The sequence below is a fragment of the Xiphophorus maculatus genome, chromosome 12 (assembly GCF_002775205.1).
Source record: "Xiphophorus maculatus strain JP 163 A chromosome 12, X_maculatus-5.0-male, whole genome shotgun sequence".
Lineage (NCBI taxonomy): Eukaryota > Metazoa > Chordata > Actinopteri > Cyprinodontiformes > Poeciliidae > Xiphophorus > Xiphophorus maculatus.
Window position 1 is genome coordinate 13185592 of NC_036454.1, and position 24685 is coordinate 13210276.

Sequence of the window (24685 nt, forward strand, 5' to 3'; positions counted from 1 at the left end):
TACACAAGTTATGTCCAAAATCTTTTTGCTTAAATTAATTAATTTAATTAATGTGGCTTTCATCACACAACCAAACACTTCACTCTCTAGAATGTAGGGAAAATAGATTGTAGTATCAAGAAAATGTGGACATTTAATTTCCTTCTGCATATTTTATTTAAACTATTTTCTTTAGCAGAGAAGTTTAGATCTATAGATATTTTTGATTTGTGTGTTCATTCTGATTGCATTTATTAGTTTATGTCATAATGCAATATCAATCCTTTTTACTCTTTCCCCTTTTTAATTTTTCTTTTATCTTTGTCACTATGAGAAAAAATAAAGTGCTTCACTGACTAATATTAAGCCATATAATAAAGTAACAATGTGAGTCTCTTTTAAAAGGAGAAATAAAAAAAATCTGTCTTACCTGAGGCTGCAATCGTGAAAGCTCCATGAAGAAGCATTTGGTAAATGTTTGAAAAACATTTTTAACACGCTCATTCCTTTCATTCTGTTTAAGAACAGTCCTGCCAAAAGTGGGGGAAAAAAACAACACATAACCAAAATATTCAGCATGAAACAAAGAAATAGACTATTGTTAAATTCAAATTAAATCCACTGCACTTACCTGAAGATGTCATTTACAACCAGGAATACTGAACAATGCTGAGCACAAGCTTTAGGCTAAAACACACAAAAGGGCAAACTTTACAAGCTATGGCCATACATGTTAAAATGCATCAACAATATCAGCAGGTTCAGAAAACAATGGCAACAATACATCACTTTTTAACAAGAGCGCTTAACCACCAGGTGACACTGTTGGACCATCTAAATGATTACATTTGAAATCATAGTTTCTCTGTTCTCACTTTCTCCTCATTAAACACTCAGTTTCCCACTCTGTCAAGCCTCCCTAACACTCCCACACACTCATTTTCTCATCTCCTCCTAATCCACACTCATCATGTGTTTCAGATTTAATACATTCTAAAACGCCCCAGTGCAAACATTTAACAGCTGTACAGTGCATGTCGCTGAGTCTCTAATTATCTGGCGCTCAATACGCAACACATATAATACCATGTGGTTCACATGTCATATACCTCCCAGGTTCTACCCCAGCAGAGCAGTACAGTAAAAAGAGATGAATGCATGACCCAGTTGCGTTTCTTTTTGTTTGTTTGTTTTTGCTTGATTTACTGGTAGCTGGTGGAAAAGCAGTGATTTGTGATTTAGAACATATTAATTGTTGGGACTTGATATACTGCAGGTAAAATATAAAATGGCTCTATGTCCATACATGAACAAATGAGGAGTAACCCGATTAAACAGAGGGGATAAAACTGCACATAGTATCAGTAACAGAGTTATTAAATGAAATGGACAAAAGACCAGAGTATGAGTCAAATTATAAGCGAATTTAACAACAAATAGTTCCACCAAGTGTCCATACAGTGTAATTACAACCACAAAATACTCCAAACCAGTTTTTACCTTATTCTTATAAAACAAGACCAAGCTATTGCCCTTTGTATGTCTCTGTTTGTATGCACATCAAAGATTAGTTAGCAAATGACTGGCATAAAATTGTACATCCTCACTTTCATTCATGGATGTGTGTGAAGCATCATGTATCCCAACAGCTGCTTTTTTAGCCTCCTCCTTCATACCTTACGACTATGAAGGAGGTATGACTTCAAGGAGAGTCAATTACAGCACACAACAAACATCCTGGTTTTTTTAGCAGTCTGGGGCAGGAAGTGAGTGTTTATTGTTATTGGGCCCTCTGCCTGGGTCAGAAGGCGGTAGGAAAAGCCAAAATGAGGAATGCAAACGCATTTTTATGTTTCCTATTTTTGACTGTAGTATAAACAAGTTCGAGAAAGGCAGGCAAGTGAGGGGCTTTACAGAGCCCAGACATCTCAGATTTCCTTACTTTTTATTTTTGTTTAGAAGTATCCCACACAGTCATATAAACAGACACATGAAACCTGAACCTCCCTTCTTTTTTAATAAAAACACAATGCCAGATGTAATATTATATTCAAAAGCACGGCATATTTGGCTGATGGACTGAATTAACACAAGGGCACATAAATTTTGAATTAAGAGCATACATGGGATCCTAAGATACTAGTTGAAAAGGAAAAATTCACCTTCCAGGTATCAACAACCGCTTTGTTACTGGTCAGTTGTTTCCATTTGGAGATGCAGAACGAAAACCTACAGTTCAGGCACACTTGAAACTAACTTTATGACAGAACAGTTACTCCCAACTCAAAATGGCAGATTTAATCAGATTTATCTGGCAGGTTTAATTTCTGTATATGTAATAGTAAGCCAAATGAATATGCACTAGTGTGCACTGCCGTCTCTTAATTTGTGAGAAGTATCTCTAAACACAAGAAGTGTGCAGTTCCCCTTGATATATACACAGGTTAAGTGGACCATCACTACTGAATAAAATAAGCAGCACCGCCTCACAAACCTGATTAGTTCAAAACAAAAGGCAGGTAAGTTTGTCTTTCCCATTTAAATTTTACTGACATTCCCAACTGAAAAAAAAAATGCAATCAGAAAGTGAGGTAAACAAGGTGTCAGTAATAACCTTTGTGTGAATAATTTTATGGATGTGTACAGAAATTTGGCAGAGATATATACAGAAAGCATGCTTTGGCAAGATTCAGAATTTGCTTTATCAAATTTCTGTTAGTGTAGTTTCTGTGACAAATTAAATTACTTCACACTGATCCTAATCTCCCAGTGACTAAAAAGTAAATCTGGAAAACAACTTGCATCTAAAGCTCAGCCTCTCTTTGGGCAACAAATGGTAAATATAATATCACTGTATCGCAGAGGTGAAGTTCAGTAACGGCAATTCTAAAGTAAAAAAAAAAGAACATATATGAAGCCATATGAAGTGACGAGCACTGAGCCATTGAAGTGATAGTGAGTATAATATCACACAGCCAAATGATGTGAGATGTGGTCTGGAGCTTGCCAAATTATGTGAGAGGCAAGCAGAACCAAAGCCAAATAGATCTGACAGGCAAAGCGCTCGATAATGACCCAGCCCGAAAAATACAATGGAACATTCTTAAGATCCTCACTTATTAAAATTGTTGAGTTTCAGTTTACAAAGCACTTCAAAGGGGAACTGAACACATATGGATGTGTGCAACGGTTTCTCTTGTGAGACTCTTTAATTTGAGGCAGATGAGACACTATGTACCAAAAAACTAATTTAACAGGAGCAGCATGTTTATCAGAAGCTTATCAAAGGGATCAAGTGTTATCAAATCAGGCAGCAGAGAAAATAACAAAAATGCTACAGCACAAAAGAAAAGAAATTTCTCTTCGACTCATTGATAGGAAAATCATAAGTTATAACAATTCAACAGTTTCACTTTTTTCCCCTAGTACTTTTCTATTACGTTGTATTAAATTCATTTTTGTAAAAAAGACCTATCTGTCGGCTGGCAACCAGAACAGACATCCCATCTAATTTACCAGCCAATGTTGGCTCGCAACATCTGTGTTACTTTATAAGAAGAAGAAAGTTTAAAAGGCATAATATTTGACAGAACAGTTTCTCAAAAACTACTCCTAAATTTGGGTATTTTTTTCTATGCTACATGAATCAAAATCAAAATAACAATAAATAAATATAATACATTTAATCATCTGTATAAATTTGCTTATTTATAAGGTTTTTTATGGCACTGGTGACTTTAATTCATTAACAGCTGGACAGAAGGAAAGGCAGAGAGAGGAAAAAACACAGCAGGGGTCAGGACTCAAACCCAGGATCAACTGTGTGGACTATGTAGTCTCTGTACATGGTGCGCTTCCTTTACCACTGAACCATGTGACACCCTGTGTATATCATTTTTGCAGCAGTTGGAATAATAATTGCTTTTCTGTTCAAAGCAGTAAAATAAAAAAATATATATTTTATTCACTCGAGTGCGTCTAACATCTAAAACACCTTTATATTAATTTAAAAAATGTAAAACACAACAAGTTTGTTAAATTTATACCATTTTGTTGACACCCTAAAACGTAGGGACAACATCTGTTTAAAAGCATTAATTTTGAATTCTGTCTCTTTAATATCCCACCTCACTAATGACTCAATCTGTTCCGCTTGGTCAAACACGGTAGCGCATACAATAGAATAGTGCTTCGACAGTTGTCATGTCCCACTGTCAGATGTGGACAGTCAGACATGTTTCTATAATCATGAAAAGAGGACCCACCAGTAATGACTTCGGCACTTGCTCCTCCACCTTGCTTGGTGTTGATCCTGCTGTAGTAGCAGACTCCAACAGATTGAGCACAGCTTCCTCCAGGCTGGGTAAGCTCTGATACCACAGAGAAACAACTGCCTGCTCGTCCAGTAGCAGGTCACATCTGGAAATATTTGAAGGGTTGTATTTTTTTTTTTAATTTCATAATTTTGCACTATTTTGATATTAGCACATATGCTGATAGTAACTTGGTCCTTTTTTTTTGGCATTTTCGGGAGAATTGAAGCAGGCAGTGCAAGAACCACTAAAATATCTTGCAGCTGAAAGTGAGGAGTAGGAAAAACCTTACTCAGACGTGATGTCAGCGACGGGTAGACGGCTACCAGAAGCGTTTCCCTTAAGTTATTTCAGTCAAAGGGGGAAAAGCCACCTATTAGGTAGGAGGGTGTTCTAACTTTTTTCCTCATGAACAGAGTTAACAGTTATTGTTTAAGTAAAATTAAATCCCTTTCATCTCCAAATTGGACGTCAATATATTAAGATGTATTAATAAAGACTTGAAAATTGTATTCAGTTTTATTCCACAACTGTAAGATTTTACAGCATTTCCGAAAACCTCTCAACTTTTCTACTAATCAAGACTTTACATCCTTTTTAGAACTGTGACATGAAATAATCCTTAATAAGTACAACATTGCACACTACTGAGACACTTAGCATATTTTTCTCAAATATGGCAGCACAAGCTAAAAATGCAGTAGAAACATTTTCTGTACCTCAAGTAGGCAGAGTGTAGAGCATCAAGGAAGTTTTCACTCAGACCTTCTCTGATGCAAGTCATCTGCTGTTGCAGCAAAGCACCAATGAGAGGAGATGCTTCAGGACATGTGATGAGAGGCACACAAGCCTCTGACGCAGCCCAAATACTGCCACATGAACACCTATGTGAAGTTTGAGAAATGTTAAAGAAAGTTATATTACTGTGGAGACAGAACAATAGGAGGTGAAGATTAGAGTTAATGTTTGCTGATCTTTTCTGCATAGATTTGTTTTTCATTTAAAGTCAACTCCTTCATAGTTCCCCTAAAAAGCACAGACACAGTTGTAATGTCCTTAACAGAACTTTTTATTGCACATATTTATAGTGTTTATTTCTTTGTTTTTTGTAAATAAAGTACTGTACATTAATGAGGCACACATTAGATCCTAACCTTAAGATTCAGACAACAAGAACAGAACAAGCTAAAAATAAAAAAGAATAATTGATAATTGTACCTTTTTGAACTCAAATGATGTCAAATTAATTTACTAACCGTTATAAAAATCACATAAATTTGGGAAACATTTAAGTGTGGGATGCACTACTGCTGTGTGTAACTGATTAACAGATACTTGAACTCTTTTTGTATTTATTTCATTTATGTATTTTTTGTTTTACTGATCAAATTTCTTGCAATTTCAGTCAACAGAACAGAAACCAATCTATCACGAGTACAGCTTGAAGTTTGAATGTGAATTATATTTACCCCTTATTTGTGCTGCTCACAGAACACCGACTATTCCCAATGCTTTCCTGTATTCTTGTCACCATCTGAAATGCAAGAAATCAAAATGAAATGCAAGTATGCTTTTAAACAGAAGCTGTAGAAACAAAATACCTTTTTCAGCACTTTAAGATGGTATTCTTTGGTCGGCACTCCTAAATGCTTCATCAGTCCCACGGCTGCACCATCTTCTTCATCTGTAGCCAGATGACACAGGACTTTCTGTGGTGGAGTAGAAGAAACAATATGCAGCAGAGGTTTGGCACTTCATGAATGCAACAAAATCATTTTTATCAAAACCAAAAGTTTCAATACAGAAAATCTAATTAGTTACTGGAAATTCGGATGACTACGTCAGCATCACATCATTTGAAACACATGAGTGGAGAAAAGGTATTCCAATAATTGAGTATGAATATATGGGCAGCATAGGAGTAGAAGTGGAAACGAGCATTCTTTGTAACAGACCCTTGCAGTTTTACAAGGGGGCCTCATAATAATTTGATACACAAGAATAATGAGCCCAACCCATAATCAGCTGTGAACAATGTTGGTTGAAATGAAGCAAAGCAATCCACTCAAAGTATATGGTAAGAACATAAACTGGACAATGCCAACTTTATTAATATAGCATTTTTTTTAAAGCTGCACAGCAATGATGTTGAAGCAAATCTGTGGGAAATACAATAACTTCATAGAATTTAAAACAGAATAAAACTAAAAGTTGTAATGTAGCAAAAGAAAATAATTTTAAAAAAATACAGGAAACAAATGTAAAAAATAAAATTATGTTAATCTCCAACCGAGTCACAGGACTCAGAGAGAAGCATAATTTTAAAAGCGTCTTAGAAATTTCTAAGGACTTAGAAGTTATTCTATTCGAAGGCAAGCCATTTACCAAAATAGAAGAACCACCTGAATACCTCTGCCTTTTAGATTAGATCTTATAACATCTAAAAACACCTTAGAGTGGTTTCCAAAGATGGGGTCTGCACCCCAGCCAAAAGTGAAGGGTCTTGAGATAGTCTCAAGAGATCAAATTTAAATTAGGGATAATTGCTAATTGCATATGTCATTGCAAAATTAGATAATCACAAAAGTCATTGCAGGATATAGGCAGTATAATTGTTGTTAGGGTCAGCTGTTTACTCATTATACCTCTCACTGGATTCAAAGCAGTGTTTAAATGCTTTATAGATAACTTTGTGGTTGTGTTGTGCTTGTAGGGGTGTGTGTGTGTGCGTAACCCAAGAATACCAAATCAAAAACTTGTTCAAGCCTTTGAAACAACCCTTTTAATTTACCCACAAGAAATTGACTTATTAATACAAGCTGAATACCTAAAACCTGACATCTTGACTACACAGCAAAACCAAGGCATATGGCTCACTAAGAAGTGAAAAAATACAAACTGCTTTGAAACACCAAGATAAAAGACAAAAGAAATAAGAAGAGAAAGACATTGTGAGATGTTGAATATGTATAAAAAGAAGAGAGCAGTGAAACTTAAATCTGAGGAAAAGTAGAACTGCAGAGCTGTTGGTGCAGTCCTGTGGTTTCTTTGGCCTGGCTGTGCAGCACGCTAGGATGCTTACCCTCCACATAGTCTCACAAAACCACCCCAATCACTACCATCTGAGAGCCCTCAAACCCAGCACATATAGTACGTACAAAGCCAATCACAGTCAACCCACAGTTAGTAAGGGGGCACAGTGGGGACGAGGAATGAGAAGTAAGGACGGTTTGGTTAGAATAAGTATCAGAGACTGAAAGTCACTGTGATGTCTGCATTATGAACAGGGGGAAAAGTGTGTGGTTACCAGAGGAATGGGATAAAGAACAGAAAGATAGATGGGTGGCAAATACTTTAAAAGCCATCTTTCTCACACAGAAAAAAACAACTTGAATTGGTTTTGGGGACAAGTTACTGCCATAGAAATGATCCCCCATAAATCTAAAATTAAAACAGAGGATGTAAGAAAAAAGGCATGAGGCAAAGACTCGGGTTGCTTTGGATGGGTGTCTGTTAACAATTACAACACCATGATTGAAAAACCAATGACAGACTTAAGTATAGCCTCAGTTGGTCAAAACAGCAGAGACAAAAAAGGGGAGATGAAATCCGCTGGAAGAGCACAAATAAAGAATTTGGATCTCTAAAAGCACTGATTTAGAACCAACCCAACCTCAAACTTGGTGTAATAAATCTGTATGCCCATCCAGTATTTGTACAACACCCACTAACAATCGAGGGACTATATAGAGTTAGCCCACATAGTTGATGGTATCCAAAAAAAATGTTAAGTGTTAGTTATTTTATATAAAAAAAAAGATTTTAAAAAATCCAGCCCTCTTGTATATTTCTTTTTATGCACAGTTAACACACTTTTCCTTTCAAAAGTGTTCATTCCAAAGCAACATGTTCACATTTTGACCAACACACCCACAAAATTTAATGGATTTCACGTGACATACCAAAACAATATGAGTGTTATTAAAGCTAAAAGCAAAGACTTTATTTTTTTAGACTTTAATACCATTATAATTTAAATTTAGGAACCACTCAATTTAATGTGAAGTTTGGGTCAGAGTGTTAAAGCTGTCCAGAAATGTTTAAAAATGATGATTCAAAATTTATGTGAGTTATCTCAATTTCCACAAGCCAAATTGTTTATGTTTACATATACTTTACTCCAATTATAATACTGTATTGTCATGTTTGGCTATTGTACTACATATTGAGCATAAGTGATATTGTGCTGCTGTTTTATTTCAGATATTTTACTGGTCAAAAACTGATAAAGTAGTGCCTACCACTATAGTTAAAGTTATTAATTGGTAATCCAATTCCTACTCTACTTATCACTAAACCCGTATTGAAGTATTTTAAACAACATTGAATCGAATTGATATTGATTTGAACTGCGACCCAAAGAATTGAAAATTTTATTGAATTGTGAGATTTTTAACAATACTCAGCCTTAGTCCTTACAGTTTATTGTAAGCTCAGCAAAAAGCATTGAGGATGGATTTTAGTGAATTATTACAAAATCTCTGTAAACACACAGAACCTGTTTAAATGTGCATTACCAAGGAGATAGAAGTGGATAATTTAACAAAAATGTTGTAAGTACACCACTCAGCCACAAATACAAATCACAAAACAAAGTAATATAAAGCATATTTCCAAAAAATGAATAAACTGCAAATATTTTACATTTAGAGACTCCAAAAAATTAAGGCCTTGCAGAACTTTTGAAGACAACAACCACAGAGTCATGAGGTTTCTTTATTTTATTTTTGCACATTCCTTTAGCAGTTTTTAAAAGTTTTTGTTAGATAACTGTCCATTCATTAAAATCTATAATTTAATGAAGGTGGGATTTTTTTTTACTTTTGTTGTTTACAAAGAAGAAGTGAAAGAAAATCACAAACTAAACAAAGAGGAAGAGAACGAATGAAGGCAATCATCCAGGAACTGTAAAGTTAATTTTAATCATACAATGACACTTGGAATGAACCTAATATGAAGAGGGAATGCTTTTATATTTAATAATAAAATGGACATTTAGTATGAGCAAACAGCTGCAAATATATACAGATGCTGCAGGAAATGTCTGTGGTTCCTTACGCAGCTAAAGTGCAGATTAAGCTATCATTCAGCTGATTGTTTAGCTATATAAAATTACACCCTCACTACTTATACTTATACTACTTATACTCGCCTTACTGTCATCTTCTCAAAGATCATTTTACTGCAGCACTGTGAGGTCTTTTTACATGTGCAGGATGTTGAGAAACAGACCAACAGAGTTAATGACTATCAGCCTGGAGCTTTGTGGCTATACCCCAGAATTCATCAAACCCTATGTGAAAGCTCAGATGTGGAGAAAAGAGACAGACAGGAAGCTGAAGCAAAGGCAGAGAAATACTTTACACACTATATGCGTCAATTGGGAGAAACATGCCGCTGCAAACATACAACAGCAAAGAAACAAAAATATTTCATTAAATTCTCAAAATGACCTAAATGCACATGAACAAAGCATTTGGATGCCACATAGCAGCTGATGATCAGTTTCTCAAGAAGGAAATAAGAAAACAATGTTGAGGAGCACGATCAGTCAAGGATAACAAAAAACAGGCTTTGCCTCACATTCCAAGACAGGCAGCGCTGTGCAGACACAGAGACAAAGAAGGAGCATCTCTGACCTAAAACAGATTATCTGCTCTGCTCTCCCCGACAGACAAGCTAAGTTGTTGCGAAAGGATTTTGCTGCGCTTCTCGTCATTCGCATCACTGGTGGTAAAAGGAAGATTCTTCAAAAAAAATAAAAGAAGAGAATGTAGAAAAGACGCAGAAATGACAATGACTGTTGTACAAGATGTTTTTGGATCCTTGAAAATCTTGCTCTATAACTATGAAGTAGAAAAAAAATAATTTTCAAGATCACAGCAACATATGAAAATGTGGCATACATTTGTATTCAACCCCATTTACTCTAATACCCTTTTATAAAATTTGATGCAATCAATTCCCTTCCCTACCAGTCAATGAAGAGCTTTTATTTCGATAATCTGAAAGTATCTTTGCAATAATATAGCTAGATTAACTTTCATAAAATAACCATGGAACACCAAATATATCTATATTTCTAAATATAATTGAAACCAGAAGTTTAAATACCCCAGGTAAGTTAAATCAAACCACACTTCTCTTGTTTTTGGTCAGAATTACTAAAATTGTTTCCATTTGCTGAACAATGACAGGAAGAATATGTCAGATTTATTTATTAATACCTTCAAAAATATGAGTTTACCTAGAGAATGAGTACCATCTTTTAGAACTACCAAGGAACGCCAGATTATGGTATCATGGTTTTTCAAACTTCTGTTAGGTATACTGACACACTTGAGTTAATTGGAGGTAGATGGATGTATTTCAAGGCAACACCGGGAACAATGGGGAAAGTCTTTAGACTTCCCCATCTTCTTGGGAACAATTTGAATGAAGATGGTTGAAAGTTGACAGTTCATCTGTCCAAACAATTACACGCAAGTATAGATGTGGTGGAAGGAGATTAGTTCTGTGTCCCAGAGATGGATGTGTTTTGGTCTGAAATATGCAAATCGACCCCAGAACAAACGCCATAAATAAATAAATAAATAGTTTGCAGTTTTCAAATTCAGATGGGGCCAAAGACCTTCATTTTTGGAGACATGTCCTGTTGTCTGATGAAACTAAAGTGGAACTATTAGGCCACAATGACCATCTTTACATTTGGAGAAAAAATGTGGAAGCTTGTAAGCCTGCAATCTTTTTACAGCCTTAGTACAATTTCAATTATTGTAAATATTATTGTACCTTCTACACTTCTGAACATTTGGCCAGTATATCCTGCGCAAAACATACAATATGACCACACATAGAAACATCTTGACACAGATGCAGACACCACTGTGTTCACTTGCACTCAGCTTCCCCTCCAACAGGTCAAAGAACATCTGGCAAAATTCAAGGTTTACTTTCTAGGCTCTGTTTTAATTAGCAAGATGTTTTATTAGATGAGAAATTAATCAAAAGAATACAAACACACAGTTAATCTGGCAGAAATGTGAAGGTTTCACATTGTTTATCATGAGCCATCTGTGTGAACCCTCTCAAAGTTGAAAATGGCAGAAGCTTTTCTTCCCTCTCTTCTCTTTCCCTCCTCTCTGCGCTCGCCTACAGAACACACAGGGCGCTTTGCTGGCTATCCCTAATATACAGGCAGATTCTTAAATGATGACAAGAGGCTGTGAAACAGTCACTTTTAATTTGACTTTAAAATGTGAAACATAGTTGGAGACTATGCAGACTAAGACCAATAGAGACACAATCTACTCAATTCATTATGTATATTCAATCGGATTGGAAAGACAGAGATGGAAAGCACATCCCTATTAAAATACATGAAACAGAAAATCTCTTCAGCAGTCCCGAGACTGTCAAAGAAGAATTATTTAAAGAGCTTTTTGTTAAAAAAAAAAAAAAGTGCTTTATTGCCAAGTAATCTTTATGTCAAGTCATCCAGAACACAAACAATAAAATGACCCAGCCCAGTGTGACGAAAACTGGCATATGAAAAAGATCTGGAAGAGTACACTGTTACACACAATTTACCACAAGTAATTCAATATCAATAAAGGCTGGAAACTCAGGAGATTTTGTCACAATTTCTTCCATCTTTGCTGTGCAGTGGCCATCAGTTGTGCAATTCTGTTAAACCTTTGCTTACATCATCTTTACACAAGATTAAAATTCTAGTACAATTTCCAGGACCTCTAAGAGGGTACGGATGTCCAGTCTCCTGCTCTCTTGCACTTTGTTGTGTCCTCGCCATCAAATCAAAATCCTTAAAAATATGGGTGGTTTCCACACCTCCACCATCAATTTCAGCCTGCCTGATTGACTGAGGTTTAAGCTTGGCACAAAAATAGTGTGGTAATTCCTCCTTCCAAATCTCCATTGACCAAGCCACACAGGTTTGTGTAAGGAACAACACCTGGATAATTTACCAACGGCTGCTTCCAGACTCCTCCACACTCCACACAGAACCCAAAGAAGCTGCTACTATGGTAAATAGTAGCGAGTGCATTGCTAAAGCAGCTGTTAAAGAATGCAATTTGGGATTTCAGTTTGGATGTATTGTCTCATTTCATTGCACCAATAAAACCTGAACTGTTTAATAATGAGAGACTCTATGCTTTTATTTAGAAAAATACTGCAACCCATCATTTGATTTAGAGTATTACTCCTCTTATTAACTCTTAGTTAGAAAGCAGATGACCAAAGCCACTAAGAAGGCAGAGCCTAGTGAATGTGTATGCCACAGACAACAGAAGGGTAAAAATGGAGGCGGCAATTAAATCGCACAAACCAGGTAACTATAAATTAGCACTACTTAAAGTATTACGCATGAGACCAACTTGCTGTGAATGCGGAAAACCGCCTGCTACATCCCAACTTTATCTGCCTCAAGTTTGGACTTGTCCTGGGTGAGGAGATCCAGAAGCAATCAGTAACTATTTTTCTGTGGTTTCTATAATAGCTCTGCTCATTGAGCGATAATTACAGATGCCTACTTTAAAAACACCCAGGCTAATAGTATTAGTATTAACTTGGGTCTCAATGTCTCTTTCTTGTTTGTTTTTTTTGTTTGTTTTTTTTACCCCTCCAGGGGGTCTTTTTGTGGACTCTAGTGTCCCTTATATGAAAGTAGGCTGACAGGAAAGGGGGAAGGAGAGGTGGGAAGACATGCGGCAAATATTGCCGGGTCCAGGAGTCGAACACGCGACGGCTGCATCAAGGACTCAAGGCCTCCAAACATGGGTCGAGCTATCCCCTACGCCACCACGGCACGCCCCTTTGTTTGTATTTTTACTGATTTAATTATTTTGTGCTTTGCGTTGTCATGTTGAATCTAGCCAAAATGCATCAAATGTAACTGTTTTCCCCAAAATAATTAAGTCAAGCTACATTGTGATTGATGGATGAATCACTTCATGTCATATCATTTTGCTATCTGTATTTCCATCCATCCATCCATCCATCATTCCATCCATCCATTTTCTGTACACCCTTGTCCCTAGTGGAGTCAGGAGGTGTGCTGGTGCCTATCTCCAGGAAACATTTTGGGCGAGAGGTGGGGTACACCCTGCACAGGTCGCCAGTCTGTCGCAGGCTATCTGTATTTATATAATGAATTTCATCACTGGCGATGTATCTTGACGTGTCGTGTCTAGATACATCTAGTTATGCAGAGTAGAGCTGCAAAACTAATAAATAACCACCACCTTCTTACCATGTAAGCATTATGCATACCGTGGGACAAATCTCACGCTTCAAAATGTATTCTTGAGATACAATTGCGTTTTTTTTTAGGCCCCAGAAGACCTCAGAAGACATGTTTTCATATTAGCGTAGGTTTTAGTAGAGCAAAGATCTAATGGCATTCGGAGTATGTTCGTGAATAAACTGTTTTATTTAATATTCCAAACAAAGTGTTTGAAGTTCCAAAAGTTGGAAGAACAGGGTTTTGGTACACTAGAATTATTTTGGTGTTATTAAACAATAGCCTGACTGTATCTACTCTCCTTTTAATAGCTTTTATGTAGCTTTTAAGTGGAACAACTACTTACTTGCACATTTGGAAAATTAGCTAAATAAATATTGGTCAACAAAACACTTCAAATAATGGCTAATTTGTCAAGCAGTTTATTTTAACAGATCAGTTTCTACCTGTATCCACTGGTTGGCTTTTCTTTCCACTGCATTGCTTGGATGCTCAGAATACAGAGCCAACAAACACTGGAGCAGAAGTCCTCTACTTGCACCTGCAAAACACATACAACATTTACCAATTTTCTCGGGGTAATTTTCATGTTTGTTGTTTCTGTTTGTCAGTAGGTTTTAAAAAGACAGATAAAGCAATGCCCAAAGTATAGATTCACCTTCTGCAGTGACATGAGGGTTCCAGCACAGCTGGCCTAAAAGCTGACCTAATAAGGGGAGCCTATTCAAGGTTTCTGTTGTGGAGCTCTAAGGGAGATAGAATAAAAAGGAAAGAAAAAAGACATAAATTAACATTTAAGCACTTTAAAAAAAACAATATCAATGTAAAACAAAAAAAAAAGTCAGGCCTTTATATTTAAATAGCAGTGTGTCATGGATAAAGACTAACGACTAATTTGAGAGGATGAGATCACTACTAACGTTAGTCATAATGGTAGGTCAAGCAGAGTTTAAATAGAACCTAAATAACCCAGCTATTGTCTGCAACAACAGTTTCTTTTGCTCAGTCCTCACATTTGGCCTCCCGATTGCTGAATAGTCTATGGTAAATGCTGTACAGTAAATGTCTGTGTGTGTGTGTGCGTGTGCATGTGTGTTGCTGATGCAACAGAGAAGGAATGCTCATTTACAATACAAACTGTTGAATGCTCTGTGACTGAAGGAATGCCCATAAGAATAAGCCATCACAAAAGAAAGCAATTACAACCGACTACCAGGGCACAATTGGCATCAAAGCCTCTCCAGCACTGTCTCTAATTATGACCATGTAACTTGTTGTAATTACAACCAGACATTCTTTGACAGAAGTGACTGATTACATACTGGCCAAGGAGCCTAAGGAGACATGTTTATAGATGAGAATGAAATAGATGGTGAAGAAAGACACCAAGATGCAAAATACATATAAATCTTGCATATGTATTTTAGGGTTTACCTAATATGTGAAGCTCTAAACTGAGACAAATTTGACAAGAAAAACAATGAAAATGTAAACTTTTGTCATTTTAAGGTACAGATGGAAGTTAATGGTTCTAATGCATGCACAAATTACATCCATGTTTGTTTCTACTAAAAGAAAAAAGAAAAGCAATCCAATGAGAAGCTGGTTAAGTTTCAGAATTTTCAGAAGGATGTATCTGATAAGCAGCTGGAGAAAAGCCCTGGATTTACCTCGAGGCTCCACTGAGAGCTGCACCTACACAATAACTGTGTTCAAGTTTAATTGACGGAAACAGAGCTTCTTCCCAGCATGCGGGGGAGGGTAGTACACAGACTAAAAGAATGAGAACCAGCCAATCACTCCAATAAAACTTCAGACACATTACCCCCACAGCAATGGACCCAAACAAATCAAGCATTAGCATGTTTGTGTGTGTGTTATTCATAGTAACTAGACATTGCTAATCCTGTTCTACACACTAACAGCGTCATGTTTTACAATTACATTAAAAAAAGATCAATTCTTCTTCAAAAAGGGTCAATGAAATATTAAATTAAGTACAAATTGTTTATTTGAATATACCACATAGATGTACATTTATATAAATTAGGATCATTAGGCGCAATTGGACATAACAGTGATTAACCCCTTAACTGTCACCCTCATGATAGTTAAGGGGTTTTACACAACTCTGTGTGTCTCTTGTAAGTAGATTCTTTTATTGGTGCTGCTACTGCCAAAGAGGGTTTTGAAACAGAATCGATTTCAAAATATATTTCGGGGCAATCATCATCACAGTACTTCAAATACAGCTCAACACTGTAGCCACAACCAAATAATGTTCAAATGTGTGGTATTAACCTGCAAAATCACAGACTACAAGTTAGCGAGCAGATGTGTGGATCAATGGGTTGGTGAATGAATAGATGGACAGATGGATGTACAGATTCAGCAATTAATTAATATTTCAAGAAATACATTATGGAAGTTCAAAAATATTACTCTACTCCATCTCCTTCTCTGACTGTGTAGGTAAACTGTGCACTGGCATCAGCTTGAAACAGTATCAATTCATTCTCACAACTCAAAACTGTTGTAAAGCAAAGTGGACCACAAACTAGACCTGTCACGATAACAGATTTTTCTGGACGATAGATTTTTCCACGATAATATTGTTGAGACCATCACTGTGAAAATGGAAACCACTGCATCTAACAAAGAAATGGCTAAAAAAAAAAAGAAACTCTGAGAAGTTAATTTTAAGCATTGGCTTTTGCAAGTGTTGGTGTCTGACAATCATCCTCACCTGTTCTAAACATGTATAGAACCTGGAAATGAACAATAGGATTATTTCACATATTGGGTCATAAGCCACAAGAAAGCTGTAAAGATATCAAAGGATTCATATCGTTGCCAAAAAGTGGGCTGTCCTCAGCTGGTCTTTTATGAGCCCATTGCGAAGAAAAAAAGATTTCAATGCAATTAAGCTTTACCATACTGTTTCTTTGCATGTGCTCCATAACTTTGCTCATTCTGACTCATCTGCATTACGCAAAGCCAGAATTATGCTGACAAAAAGAGAGACCTGCAGGGGAAAAAAAGCGAGGCTTGATCTATAAAAATATACTGGTAGATTCAAAAGTCAAAGTTGAAGTAATAAGTCAAATATAAGCAGAAAACTGATTTTTAACAACTCACTAAATGTTTCAGTAAAACATTGGAAAATTCAAAACAATTTCCAAGGGCAATTTAATAAGGATAAATTCAGCTAAATCTGGAAAGTCAGTCTAAAATATGAAGGAATAATCTTAAATGCTGTGAATTGGCGAGTTGTAGAAAAAAAAGATTTGATCAGAAAAGTTCAGGAATCTCAAAGAACAGCAGACCTGCTTGTCCTCGGCCCTCTTCCCAGATTTGCTGGATCTGATATGGGGATACATCAGGTTAGCACTCAAGGTCCCACTGCGGCTATTACCTGACTAACTCAACACTGCAGTGCTGCCAGCCAGGCATACACTGCCTCAGCAACACACAGAACAGCGTCTGTTAGCAGGACCCTTCCATTGAATGAATTACCGTTCAAGCCTTGGCTAAAACTCAGAAGGTGTGGGCGCAGGTTTCAGCAGACTTGATAGTCTCATTTCTGTGTTAATTTTCTCAAAGTTTCATTAATCAAATGGCTGCTGTTCTGCCTAATAGGTGAAGACTTTAAAATCAATATAATGCAATGTTAACCTGTAAAGACAGAAAAACAGCCTGTTGCACTCCCGTCACTGATTTATTGTGCATTAGTTTTAAGTTTCAATGGCAGACATAAATAATGGTAAAACATGCAATTACAATGCTTTCATGGGCATGTTCATTTCACACACAAAAGCTACCTAAACTTTGTTGAAGATGTTAATCAGTATTCCCTGTAGTCTTTCTAATGCCCCTGCCACATAGCAGAAATGGGTCAATAGTGGTCTGAAGTACAAGAGAAAAAAAAGAGTGCAAGAGTGTCAAGTTGGTCTAATTCCCTGGATATCAATCAAATCCAACATCTGTAGAATGTGCTCCAAAAAAATCTAATCTATGAAATCCACAAGTCACACCTTTCAAGACTTAAAGGATCTATTGCCAACAAAATGGTGGCCAATATGGTAGGTGGCAGTATAAGGAGAGCCACAACACAATTAGGTAGGTAGTAATGATTTTATTCCTGACCGCAATATTTCTAAAAGCCAACTTATCTACATTATTCATGTAACACTATAATCTATCAATGAATACCTTTACTCACCACACTGCTGATTTCTGAGAGAAGCTGCTGGAGGAAATCCCTCAGTCTCTTCAAGTGTAGGGAGATGTCGTTCCGTGTGTGTGTAGTGTCAGTGTGGCCCCAAGCGATGGCTTTTTCAAGCCAGAAGGGCATCTGCTGAACATTTGGCGAGTGTGCTGTTGCTTGCTGAACCTGCAGCTCAGTCATTTGACGTTTTCCACAGGCAAATTTACTTTTGAGCTTAAAGAAATCCTAGGAAACAGCAATAAATGTACCATTAAAGTCAAGAATTACACAGAAATTGTCATGAAACTTGAACTTTACCATCATATTTTGTAAGTATCAAGACAGAATAATGGCAAGTGGGATCTTGGCGGTACCATTTTTCTGTTGGCATATTTGTGGACATAGATGTTTGATTTATTTTGACATCCCTTCGTTTCCCGCTATCCCGTTTCATTGGCTTCAGATGTTATGCAGCACTAAGCATTTAGAAATAAATGAGAAAAGGCAATAAACCACTTTGTTTAACCTGAAGAAAACACAAATTGTGTTTGGTGAGAACGAGTTTGAAAAATAAGAGAAACTTTGTTTACAGGAAAACTCCACACATGGAGATTTACTGTTACAATGACAAATAAAAACTCAGGTGCACTTCTTTAAACAGTAAAAAACATTTATACGGAAACTTTTTCTAGAAATGAGTTTCAAAAAATGTAATTATTAACAAATAAAATTATGATTTGTCTATGCCCGGTACAAAGTAGGAAAATAATAAAAACATAAACCAACAGTCTTTAGTAGGCTGCTCAATGACATAAAGAACAGCCTAAGATCCTAACTTGAAAATGATAGCACCATCATAACATTTATCAAATAGAGATAACAATATTGCTGATAATGTTCATACATAGAAAGTAGACAAACATCAACAAAGACATTATAACTATTAGAAATACAGAGAGAAACGAGTGCCCAGAAAGTCAGAAACTAAAGAACAAAGTTCCATCAATGAACACTAAAAGGTAGCTCTGGCAATCTTTTAGTTTTGCTCTGGCAACATGACATGACTTCATGTGTGTAAGTCAGTTATTGCTGCATTCACAAGCATGTACACAGAAGCCATGCTTGAATAATGCTAGCTACACTAACCATAACATCAAACATGTTCATTAGTGATGCTAAAAATAATTCAAATGTAAACTCGAAAAATCACTTTTGTCTTTGATTTAAAATAATAAAACACAGTTTCACAATGGCTGCTCTCTCACACAGTGTGACATCACCTCCACTCCAAATGATTAACTACCACTCCTGGCAGGAAGGATAGGGAAAAAAAATGATGATTCTTATGAGAAATTAAAAAGTGGCAAAAATATCTTGTACTTGGTGTAAAAACATAGACAGTGAGAACTAAGTGGGTCAAAGCTTTACAAAATATCCAAATCAAAAATTGCCCACAAAATCCTAATAGGTAGATCTCAAATTCCAATTAGACTTACTGAAAAAGTTACATTTTGATCATGAAAATGAAACCTAAATGAAACACCTGGTTATTAGATAGGACTGTTTGATATTATAAAATCATTGGTAAATATTGTTTTGATGATATTAGTTGCGATATATGCTTATTTCTTCATTCAACTCTCATATGTGCTTCCTTCAGTCTGAGATCTTAAGCATTTTGTACAGTCATTTGTGCCCAGTGTGAATATCTGATGCCATCAGATTCTGTGCAGCTGGCTAAACATTATATTAGGATATAAAATCCAAGTTGATAACACTTGGAATATATTACCCAACAATTATTGCACTCCAAACAGTTCTTTCCAATTTGAATATTGTGATGATGGATTTGTGCAGACTTAGCATTAATCTCCCCTCAGTGCTCTATCTGGTTTATTCTCATTAAGCTTGATTTCTCTAGATGAATTTCAACCTGACCAATCAGCAAACAGAAAGAAGAGTTATGAATGATTTGACATTGATTTTCTGCGCCATTTCAGAATTGAAGTATGCCTTTGCAGTTTGGCAGTGGCAGCGGAGGAAGTGAAAGAAGCTATTCAGTCCATGTTGGACACGCTTCCAAATACTGAGCAATTAAAGTTGGAGGAATATTTAAGACATTTTATTGCTGGCAAAGATGATCCTACTACCCACTGGAATGTTTACAGCTCACGCAATTTCCGGTAAGCTTTATTGAGCGGGCGCTTTACATATGTCCCAGCCAAATGTTTAAAAATTCAACAGAGTCCATGCCTCCAGCAAGCAATCATTTCTCAATAGCCAAGAGTCCCAATCGTCCGTACATAGAAAGCGTAGAACAAGCGGCTGGTTTTTACCAGGCTAGTATTAAATAAACAATAACTAAAAACAGATGCTTTTGACAATTACGTCAATATCTGCATATGTGGCCTACATCCTCCATAGCCACCCTTGCTCTCAAAGGAGGTTAATAGAATAAGTGGAATGAATAAAAAAGAGGAAATAAATTGTTTTGATCTAGTTATTCTACCCTCTTATTACCACAATTTAATGATCACATTCTTGTGATCCAAGCAATATCTTCTACACATCCAAGACTGCCTACTGAGAAATAAACAGTACATTCTTCACCTTTTATGAAGATGGAAAAAAAGCATAGGAGGGCAGGCCCCAAGGGTGTGTACGAGGATGTGTTTCATGTCTGCATATAGCTCGAGAATCGTGTGTGTGTGTGTTTGTTGTGTTTTGCCATAATGACAGGTCTATGTGGGACACCACAGGCTTGTATTTTATGATCACCTCGTAACACATGATTTGTTTAATGTCTTGCCATCAGCTCAGCTGGAAAGCCCCTATGGCATGCTGAAATGAATATATAAATACTCATTGCAGGGAGGAAAAATGCCAAACCAAATTAGGAACAAACGACTCTTGTTGACTTGTCTCTTAGGGTCTCCATTTTCAGAAAATCTGAGGGAGAACCTAAAAGAAAAACAACCTTAGCGGAGTTTCATCAACATCTCTATCCTGTCAATAGTTACAAGTACATATAGGCACAGACGGAATAAAATGCAATTACAGTTACAGAAAAAAACATGTACATGTACAAACAGACTCAGCAGCAGCTCTGGAATTAGTTATGCACATTTTGGAGGAGGAATGAGATGTGACTGGTCAAATATTATCTTTGAGGATGTGTTAAACTAAGTTTGTGGACTTTGGGTTTTGCTGGGTTTGCTGATGTAATTATGAGATTGTTGACATTATTTCAGTACAACCAAAATCAGTTAAGCATCACTTTCTGCAAATTTACCTGCATATGATTTCCTTATGTTCAACAAGGTTTAATAAGATGAGAAATGTAAACAGTTTGATTCTGACCATGTCCCACTGCAGTGGGTCAGTAATGTGCAAGTCTGGTGCATTGGTTTAAACTAGCTCTTGTTTTTGAAGTACAATTTTGCTTATAGAGATTTCTAATTATATTTATTTTTTTCTGTTTTGTTTATTTTGAATATTTAAAATATATTCCAGTTAAAGTGTTAAGCCATTATTTCCATCTAGTTCTTTTTGGAAATATAAAAATAAAACAGAAGATTTCTCAGCCAATCAATTTCTCAGTTTATAGTTTAGTTTCTCACCGCAACGTCTAAGCCAACCGAACGAACGAACGAACGAACAAACGGATGGATGGATGGATGGATGGATGGATGGACGGACGGATGGACGGACGGACGGATGGATGGACAAATAGAGATGGAGGCATGTGCTGTATCAACATCAGACCACAGGATGTCAGTATTTCCTCCTCTACAGGAGACCGTATTATAAAGGAAAACTATCAATAAAAACCCAACTCAGCCTCAAACCACTGCTGTTGTATGTCAGTCGGTTTCAAAGTTAAGTTAAAGGAATACATTTAAACTTTTTAATACTCTCTTTCGTGGATTGTTTTAAATCTACAATGTTATCAGCAACATACTGTACATACTTGACAGTCATTACCCGTCGACTGGAGATTATTCAAATGTGAACTTACTTTCAAATAACATGCGCAGCACTCAAATTGATGTATTTCCAAAGCAGAAGCTGGTCATACGAAAATATTCTTTACAGTCTCAAACGACAAAAACCTCTTTCTTTCCGTGAAAACAAGAAACTGAACTTCCCTCTTCTCTAGTGAGTTCCGGGTAGCGAAGGTTCCTATTTGCTGAGAGCGGTGACGTACGCGGACATCCCCTTGGAAAGACTCCTGGGAAATGAAGTCGTAGAACTCAATTTATCATCTTTTTTAGTTGTATTGATTATAAAGTCAAGCACATTTTATTAGTTTCTAATTGATCAAACAACCAAATAAAAACCGTAAGAATCAGGATTTTAGTTCAATCAAGATCTAAACTTGAAAGTAATTTGGAGTAATTATAAATATGATATTCTTAAAGCAGATGAATTAGAATTGGGATTATTGCTTTTTAAACGTACTTCACATCCCTACATTTTGTTGTTGTTGCCGTTGCTGTTGTTGGTTGTTGGTTGTTGTTGTTGTTGTTGTTGTTGTTGTTGTTGTTGTTGTTGTTGCCGTTGCTGTTGTTGGTTGTTGTTGTTGTTGTTGTTGTTGTTGTTGTTGTTGTTGTTGTTGTTGTTGTTGTTGTTGTTGTTGTTGTTGTTGTTGTTGTTGTTGTTGTTGTTGTTGATGATGATTATGTTTGCATGCCAGAAATAGTTTTAGGCAAACAATTTTAGTATAAGCAGCAACAGATATGCATGGGTTTAAGGAATACATTAATCAACAACTTTGGTGTGTCACTGGAATGTACACAACCAACTCTGTTGGCTATTCTATTCAGATAGGTATACAGATACCAAGGCTGCTCTTGGTATCTGTGTGGAGATGTAAGTGCGTGACTGGGTTCATTCATTCATTTCTGTGTCAAACATTTTAGGTTTAAACATCAACAGGGTGAAGCAGAGTGCATTCCAGTGGCAGGAACTTAAGGGTTCCAGAGTGTGATCCACAGGGACTTCTGAGGGGTTCCCAGCAAGCATGGCTCAAAGTGACAAATCATCTAAGCTTTTGCCAGATCCCAAGAAACTTGCAGCAGCAGGAAACGAATTGTTTAAAATACGTAATGGCCCATGTGTTGGTTTGAGCATGCACATGTGTGTGCATAAGTGCACAGCAGGATTGCATGAGAAAGAGATTATACACATGTAGTTGTAGAAGTGCATTTACTCAATTTTTGTTCTGGTGAATGCAGTCCTTGTGCATGTCTATGTGTGGTCAAATATTTTTAAATCATGCATTTGCTGCTTGAATTCTGCAGAGCGTTTCAGGACAGGCCCTGGTCTGTGCTATATGTGTGCTCACCTTGTGTAACAGCAGTACAGTCTCATAGATAAAGAATACGTATAACACGGTCTTTTGCCTCTAGAGCAAACTCCAGAAGTTCTGTGGTGCATGTGAGCAAGCAGAAGTGTGTGTACACAGATTTGTGAACAGGTGGTGTAAGTGTTAATATATTTTGTGTGTGTTGGTTTTTTTCTTTTAATATAAAAAAACATTAGTATTTGAAGTGTTTGGATGTACTAAAAAAGCATTTTTTTCTTGGATCTCCATTAATACTTCTTCAAACACATGGTCTTTTTAGTACGCCACCCATGCTTTTATAGACAGGTAGAACCATCCTAATGTATAAATGGTAATCTGTGCAGTGTAACCAGTTACTTAGTATTTTTCTTTTTTTAGTCTTTTTATAGTAGTTGCTTGTTTTTGTTTTCTTGTTTTCATTTTGTCTTCTTGGTACCAGTATATTCTTCTTATACAGTAATCTGTATTACTGTATAATACAGATTATATATACATACACACACACACAGACACACACACACATATATATACAAGATGAATTTCAGTGGGTTGCACCATTTATTTATTTATCACTGTGTTATGTTGTTGTACTCTGTAGCAACCCACTTACCACACCCCTCATACATGACAAAACTGCAATAAAAGTACTATAATTTTATTACAGCTTTAGATGGAAAAAAGATATAAGACATCTGGAATAAAGATGGTTTAAAATAGTGGTAACAGACATCAATCCCTGACTTTGTGTTTCACTGCACAAAAATGCAGAAGATGAAAAGAAATGCCCCGCACAAAGCACTTCAAAAAGGACATACAAATCTGGGGAGCCTCCTCTGCTGGTGTGGGCAAGACACAAAACGTGTGTAATATTCTGCCTTGAGGAAAACAATCATCTCTTCTCTTACACAACACTTTTGATATTGCATCTTATGCTGTCTCCTGATTCTGAGGACAAAATTCACATGGACACATAATGAAAACACAAACATGTACCTACTGCATTCCATATAATATTTTAAGAACAAACAAATGTAGTCACATGGATTCACTGTTTATGTTTCCAGGCATCCTTCTTTATTGCTAAGGGAGGAAGCTGAGGATTGGTGGAGAAAAAGCGAGTGATGCTGTGACCAATGTGAAACAGCATTGCGTGCACAAGACACAAGTACAGTGTGCATCAATCCTGTCTTGTTACATTCTCTGCATAGTGAGAGCTGCACTTTGACATTTACAACTGATTTACCAAATGATCAATAATCTCACAACGGTTGGCATCTTATTTAATTAGAGTTCATTTTTACTGAATTTTCAAGCCAACTCTGCCTACCTTAGCTATTTCTGTGTGTCCTGCATAGTAATCAGCACTCTCTCTGCTCTGTTTGGCAATCAACAAGCTGCTGGGAGTTCACATTTGCAACTACCACTGTGGATGTCCAAACGTGACCAGATTCTGCAAATTAATGAATGTTAAATGATTACCAATAGAATCTGAAATAGAAAACAAAGGACAAAATACA

The 24685-nt window shown here is 36.5% G+C and overlaps 1 protein-coding gene across 2 annotated transcripts in view; it reads right to left on the reverse strand.

Annotated features, from left to right (window-relative positions):
• Positions 1-21950, reverse strand: part of fancc (Fanconi anemia complementation group C) — a 36090-nt gene extending 14140 nt beyond the window's left edge. Inside the window, exons 1-10 of one of the 2 annotated variants that reach the window (XM_023343332.1) lie at positions 21840-21950; positions 17837-18067; positions 14273-14360; positions 14061-14155; positions 5894-6001; positions 5762-5826; positions 5012-5176; positions 4245-4398; positions 611-666; positions 410-509 (exon numbers count right to left, since the gene is read on the reverse strand). In XM_023343332.1, coding sequence (XP_023199100.1) covers positions 410-509; positions 611-666; positions 4245-4398; positions 5012-5176; positions 5762-5826; positions 5894-6001; positions 14061-14155; positions 14273-14360; positions 17837-18022 — 1017 coding nt within the window. In that variant the 5' untranslated portion in view covers positions 18023-18067; positions 21840-21950. The remainder of the gene's footprint in view (positions 1-409; positions 510-610; positions 667-4244; positions 4399-5011; positions 5177-5761; positions 5827-5893; positions 6002-14060; positions 14156-14272; positions 14361-17836; positions 18068-21839) is intronic. The other variant, XM_023343333.1, reaches the window with a different exon arrangement.
• Positions 21951-24685: the final 2735 nt, after the last annotated feature.